The 7,189-nt window shown below is 36.4% G+C and overlaps 1 protein-coding gene across 1 annotated transcript in view; it reads left to right on the top strand.

Moving 5' to 3' along the window:
- SHOC2 (soc-2 suppressor of clear homolog (C. elegans)) overlaps positions 1-7,189 on the top strand; it is a 39,627-nt gene extending 32,438 nt beyond the window's left edge. Inside the window, exons 5-8 of the mRNA XM_010564745.1 lie at positions 1,052-1,174; positions 3,292-3,429; positions 3,918-4,035; positions 5,951-7,189. Coding sequence (XP_010563047.1) covers positions 1,052-1,174; positions 3,292-3,429; positions 3,918-4,035; positions 5,951-6,159 — 588 coding nt within the window. The 3' untranslated portion in view covers positions 6,160-7,189. The remainder of the gene's footprint in view (positions 1-1,051; positions 1,175-3,291; positions 3,430-3,917; positions 4,036-5,950) is intronic.

The following is a 7,189-nucleotide window of genomic DNA, read 5'->3' as shown; positions in this document are numbered from 1 at the left end:
GTTTTTTTTTCCCCCCCCCCCCCCCCCCCCCGCCACTGTTACAGTTTAGATTATAAACAAAATTATGTCAAATATCTTTTTTAGAATATATTCTTTCAAAACCTAAGTTTGGAGCCTTTTGGCGGTAGTTGTAGAACACAGAAAGAGAACCTTTAAGTCTGGGTTGCATACACTTAGGGTGAAGAGAACTAGGGAAAAGAGGTGATGTTTTTCTTTGAATGGGTTGGTTTCAAGTTCTTAAATTATTTTAAAAAAATAAATAATGTTTGGGCAGTAGCTAAGCTCAGCTACTATTTTAGAATATCTTTTGGCACAAATGGATTCTCAGTTTGCATTAAGACCATTTTTTATCATGTACCCATTTCTAACTTTGCATGTTTATCAGGACTTTGTATGACCTGTTTTTTTTTAGATTTTGTGGTGTCTGTCTAGATCAAATTTTGTAGCAACATTTTGAGCAGTAAGATGTTCAGATTAATTTCAGATGCTTTTACTCTGAGCCATTAAGGTGTATTTCCTTTGTGGTATGTTTGGTGCCCCCCCCCCCCCCCCCCCCCCCCTTTTTTTTTTTGGGGGGGGGGGGGGGTTTTTTTTTGGGGGGGGGGGTGTTTGTAGTTTTTTTTGGTTTTGTTTTGTTTTTTTCCCGAACTCCATATATTTTTAGGATTCCAGCATGCTGATAGCAGCTTTGTAAGTTATGGTGAATTTTCTGTTCTTTTTTTTTCCACCCTTCATTGTATTCAGCAAAGAAGGGACAAAAAAAAAGTTTTAACTACTGGGACACATGAAATCTTGAGAATTATGTACTTCTAATATTTCCACTTCAGTTCATATTAGTAACACAGAGTCAATTCTGTAACTCTGTTTGGGACTGCTTATTATTTGGAGGAATTTAGAAAATATTTGGCCAATTATCAACATTTTATTCTTCTGTTTTAATTATCAACTGTTTTGTTATGAAGTATTTTGTAAGCAGTTTGCTTAATCTCTCAGATGCCTTGCCAATTTCTTGCAAGTGCAGACTCTAAATGTTTGATATGTTAAATCACAGGACAATCAGCTGACCTCTCTCCCCTTGGACTTCGGGACTTGGACTAGTATGGTAGAACTGAACTTAGCGACTAATCAGCTCACAAAAATCCCTGAGGATGTATCTGGGCTTGTTTCTCTTGAGGTGAGAAGAGTATAAATGAACAGCTAAGTGAACCCCTGCAAACAGGCATTCTCTACTTCAGGTTTAAGTAATATTACTTTGGGGTCAAATAAAGCCAAATAAGTACGTGTATGTATGCTATTTAATTAGATGTGTTGCATCTGTTTATGGTTATTGTCAACAGCTTTTTGAATGTTGTTCTTCAGGGTCTAGATGAGTGTGCACAAAGGGCTAAGTACCTATATATTTTTAACTACATAGAAGGAAAACTTTTCTCAACAGAAAGTTAGTGTTGTAAATGCAATGGCACTGAACTCAGCTTGATTCCTGGAGAGACCAACATGGAAACGGCAGGGATCAGAAAAATGTAATGAAATGGTCTACAGCCAGAGGTGGCTTGAATGTAGCTCTGTGAACCTTGTAGGCAGCTGGGTTGGAATTCTCAGCCTTTGAGGGGGGAAGAACTCGTAGGTTGAAACTGTGAACTAAACCTGTTGTGTCCCCTAGTCCTGTTTCCCAAGGTACCATCAGCAGAGACAAACTTAATTGCTTTGGAGGGACATAAAGGTAGAGGGGCTTTTTTGGGCAGCTGAGGGGTCTTCGTAGCCTCTGTGCGCTGCTGGGAAAAATCTGTTCAAGTACGATAGCAAATAGCGTATTTGAAATTGCAAATTTCCAGTGTGACTGCTGCTCTGAATAATTAATAACTCCTGTAGTTTGGAGCAAAAATTATATGGCAGAGTAATAGCTATTTAGTGGCCCAGTTCCCTTTAAGTTAAGGCTGTGATTGATGTGATTGGGAAGTTAGTAACCTCTAACAACTGGATTTGCTGGTGGTCTGCCGGCTGCTGAAGCTGGAGAGCTGCATGACCCGTTAGCAGTATTTTTCTCTGTAATTAAAGTATCAAATACAAAGAACTATTTGGGCAGTGTTTACACAAAAGTGAACGTTCCCACAGCAGTGCTAAGTCAGCTGTGTTGCATGTAGGTAATATTTTCTGTTCCTGCCTTTGTCTCTTGATATGCGATTAAAACGTTACTATTCTTATCATTCTGTGTATATCGTAGTGCATAAAGGAAAGCCAGCGAAATACTGCTTGTGCTAATGCTAAGACTTTGGCTTTTATTCATTTTGATTTTCATTTTGATTTTAGCCTTGTTTTCTATTCTGTTCCTGCCTTTGGTGTTTCCACGTTACATGAAGCTAGTGAGTGTTGGGATTGGTAGAAGCCAGGCGTTTGCAACCTTGGCTGGCTTAGCAGGGAGTTGTGTGTGGCTAGGATGAGGGTCCACACTGGGTACTCTTTCACATCTTTGTGTTTCAGTGTGCCTTGTTAAATAACTAGATAATAGCATTGTTTAATCAGTAATTAATTACCTTACTACTCACTGTGTTGTTGTGAGGCTTGACTGCTACTAAGAACTGCAAGACTTCTCTGGAGGAAAAATGGTATACTAGTGTAACCCCTGTTAACTTGCTTGTGATATAATGAATAACTCTGTTAATTGACATTGCAAATAAGGATACATTTCTTGAACCTAGGGTATTTATAATTCAACTTAGAAAGGGGGAGAAAAACAAGAGGATAACACTGTAGTAGGGGTGGGTGTGTGATAGGAGACCACTTTGGTAAGCCAGTGGATACCTATGCAGTGTTCTGCTTGGGTGCTCTGATCTGTATGTTTACTTGCTGCTGCCCCTAAACAAAGGGACATAGGGAGAAGAGGAAGTATTAAGCTTTTTAAGGAGGCCTTGGCAAGCACAGCAAATAATGTAAAACATGATTATGAGATAGCTATAAGGTAGCATAATGAAATGATAGGGAAGTACAGGAAGAAAGTGTTTTTCTTTGGTCATTTGAAGAAATAAGGTGTTCTTCATTTTTACTCTGCATCTATTATTATGTAAAATAATATTTGAAAGAATTCTGTCAAATTTATGTATTTGTATCATTAAAGGCTTAAAATGATTAATCACTGATTTGATTTTTTTTTTCTTTTAAGTTTGCTTCTGTAATTTAAATATAGGCTAATCTTGGACTTCATTACTTGAAAATATAAAAGATCCTGTCTTAATTTGTTATTTACTTACTGTGTTGCTGAAATTCTGTGTGTTTGGTTGTGGGGGTTTTTTTTAGGTTCTTATCTTGTCAAACAATCTACTAAAGAAACTTCCCCATGGAATTGGAAATCTACGGAAACTACGAGAGTTAGATCTAGAGGAAAACAAACTGGAATCCTTGCCAAATGAAATAGCTTACCTCAAGGATCTGCAGGTGAAACAATAATTGGCTAAGATAAACATCTTGCGTCCTTTATTTACACTGTGCTGATTTAATTACAGCTAGTTTGATGAGGGAAACTATTTGGGACTGGACATAGAACCAGACGTTAAGAATCTTGTGCAACTTCATCCACAATCTGTCCCCACTAATTCTTCCCCAGATTTATCAGTTAATATTGAACAAACAAATTTTGAAGAGTTTAACTGTTGTACCATAATACTGCCACAGGAATAGCCTCTGATTTCATTCATGTTCATGAAAGCTTTTATATTTAGGCATGTGTTTTACGATGCACTATTTTATTTTTATGTTTAGTGGTGCTTAATAGAGGTCTGAAATGTTGTTGAAGGGTACAGGTTTTTTTGCTCAAATGCTAGAGAGTAGAACCCATCAATTTATCAGCTATATATCTTGTTACTTGCTGTCATTCAAAGCAAAAGTCATTAAGTTAATTTTTAAAAATGTGTTTTTTCCCTTAGAAATTGGTTCTGACTAATAATCAGTTGACCACCCTTCCCAGAGGTATCGGTCACCTTACCAATCTGACACACCTTGGACTTGGAGAGAATCTTCTCACACACCTTCCTGAGGAAATTGGTAAGATCCCTTTTTCTGGTTTTATGCAGTGTGCCTGAGCCAAAGCAGTTACTGACACATAAGATAGGCATCTACTGTGTTTGTGACTAGTAGCCACAAAACTCATTTGAAACTTCTAGATACATAGAACCTGATGTGAAGCATGTGCCACAGGAACAGCAGTATAGTGTATGATCTTTATCTTGCCAAACTGTAGTGAAACGAATGGTCTAGCTTTTTCCAGTTCTTCTGCAGAAAGCTGCCGAACACACATTAACTTGGAACGTTGAGATTCCTTTTCTCTCCAGATTCTCCCACAATTTGCGTGTTATCAGTCATTCAACTTCATAAACCTATTCTTGGAAAGAGAAAGGAAATGTACTGGTCCTACTCTAATTCCATGGTGTAGCCAAAAACCTTGTGTAAGTTGTAGACAGCTGAAGCAAATGTTTCTGCTGATAGTTCCTCTGCACACGCTTCTCTTTATAGACCATCATATTGTTTTTCACCTTGATGAGATAAGCAAAGGAAGTAGAGAAAATCTACAGAAAGAAGGGAGAAATAGGATTCTTTTTGTCTACTTGAGACATTCAGAGTAAGTGGGATTCAGAGCATCTGAAAATGAAAGCCCATGTTTCTTTTATAGTTGGTCCAGAGCATGATTCTGAGCACTTAAGTTAAAATCTTAAAGTTAGAGCTTATTATGGAGGAAAAAATGATGGGACAAGCTACAGAAAGCAAAACGTGGCCAGAAACAATGATGTGCAGATGGGGAAGGCGTGGTCTGTCTCTCCCAGCATCTTTAGTGATAAGCCATTGCAGCTTCTGCTCATCTTGTATGTGCCTCAGTGTGAGAAGAGCCTAAAACAATCTAAATCTGGAGCTTTGTAGTTTAGTTCATAAGTTAGTGGAGAGAGTTTGGATGCTGTGGAAATGAGCTGTGGAATTAAAATCAGTAAGCACACTGGAAATACTATTGTAGGAGTACAATTTGGTTATTAAAGCTGCTTGTCTTAACAGCTTAGAGAATAGTTAACTGTTTTTAGAGGTGACTGCTTCATCTATCATGCTATGGGCTATTTCTCATTATTTCTTCTGTAGCCTTTCATTTTTGTTGGTTTTCCATGCCTTGAGCCCTGACTACTGCTCTCTTTTGTAAAAGATTAAATAGTCTTTTAGGTTAAAGGAGATGTTTATGGTATATAAGTTTGGAAAACGGGGAATGTTTTGAGGAGGAATTGTATGTTTGGAGTGTATTTCAAAGATATGGATTAATTTTGATATTTTATTGCTGTGGAGGAATGGAAGTCTTAAGAAAGAAGAAATTACTTTGTCTTCCAGCTTCTGGTTAATCTATTGCAGTATCTGTAGTAGAAGCAAGTTGTAAAATTTGAATTCAGGAAAAAAATTTCACACAGGTTTGTTCCATTGAATAAATTCACTGCTGTGCAGAGATCTCTCCTGCTTTCTTCCTGTAGCACATTACAGTTACAGCTTCAGGTCTTTAATATATGGGTTCTAATTACATAAATGTGTGGCATAGATATTTTAAAAGAAATAATAGAAACTGTATGCTATAAATATTTTCTAGGCCCTTCTAACTATATTCAATGTTGCCTGCAGTTGCAGAGCACTTGGCTAAACAGTTATGGTGAAGTCCCTCTCAGTTATCTGACTCTGTGTATTCTCAGTTCAGTTGTTATCTAAAGGAGATGTAGTAGTGGATATTTTTACAGGAAACTAAAGCAAATTGGTTCTTGCTTGGGTACCAGTGAACAGAAAACTTGCTGTGCTTGAAAACAGCAGCTTGGATGAGTCACTGACTCAAAATTCTATATAGTAAAGAATCTTCAAGTGGACTTAGACCTTCTGTCTAGAAGTTATAAACTGCATGAATCAAAAAAAATACTACTTTGTATTATTTTATTTTAACCAGGTACACTGGAGAATCTGGAAGAACTGTATTTGAATGACAACCCCAATCTGCACAGCCTTCCCTTTGAGCTGGCTCTTTGCAGCAAACTGTCAATAATGAGTATTGAGAACTGCCCGCTCAGCCACCTTCCACCTCAGATTGTTGCAGGAGGACCCTCCTTCATCATTCAGTTCCTAAAAATGCAGGGACCATATCGTGCCATGGTCTGATGCTAATCGGATTGTCCAATACACTGTACAAAACACAAACTGCATTAATGTTGTAATTGTCTGTATATGTATATATAATATAATATATGTGTTTTATATTATATTATATATATATATAAATATATAAATAATATAAAAAGGCAAATTTAAGACTGCATTATGTGTTTCTGCTAATAGAGGAATCATAGCCATTTAGATTTTTTTTTTATTCTGTAAAAATGCTTGTCTAAGTTTTCTTTGCTGAATTTGATGGAATGTCTGAATAATCTGAAAATGCCAGTTCATTTAAAGCAATTGCCAATGAACTCAAAGTTTAAATTTAAGGGACAAAAATAGTTTTGCTTAGATTTACTTTCAGTTAAGAGAAATGTGTAACCTTTATATAATGAACTTTTCTGTTTTCCTCCCTCTTTTTTTTTTTTTTTTTTTTTTTTTGTCAAAACCTGAAAGGGTCATGTGTCCTGAGGTTGGGATTTTCTTTTAACTTATTTTGAGATTTGAAGCAAATGGTGTTTTTATATTGTTTACAGTCAGAGTAAATCACTGGATTTTGTTTTATTCTGATTTGCTCTGTTTTAATCAATCATATCTAGAATTTATATGCCTCTGCTGATGAATTTTTATCAACTGGTTTGTATACTAAAAACATATACTCATCAGAACAACTGGCAGGTGAAAAGGATGCAGTCAAAACAAAAAGAAAAGAAAAAAAAAGCTTGAATTCCTTTAAGTCTTGCTTCCCTGAGTTATCAGTTGCAGGCATAACATATCTGAACTGAGCCTTTTGCGGTTGGTCTTTTCTAGCACAAGTAAACCTTTTCAGATTGGTAAAAACATTGAGTATACTCAGTGAAGAGCGGTTTTCATTTTGTGAAGTAACAAGTCCATGAGGTCTAACAGTACAGTTAAGTGGCAAGGAAATAATATATATGTACATTTTTATTACAATGTTGAGTCATAAACTACAACAGGCAATTTTAAGGATTCCTTATAGTCCTTGTACAATAAATGAATGTGTCTTACTTTTAAA

Source organism: Haliaeetus leucocephalus, unplaced genomic scaffold, assembly GCF_000737465.1.
Source record: "Haliaeetus leucocephalus isolate CR32 unplaced genomic scaffold, Haliaeetus_leucocephalus-4.0 Scaffold184, whole genome shotgun sequence".
Lineage (NCBI taxonomy): Eukaryota > Metazoa > Chordata > Aves > Accipitriformes > Accipitridae > Haliaeetus > Haliaeetus leucocephalus.
Note: the sequence above shows the minus strand (reverse complement) of the source record. Positions and strands in the feature narration are given on the sequence as shown.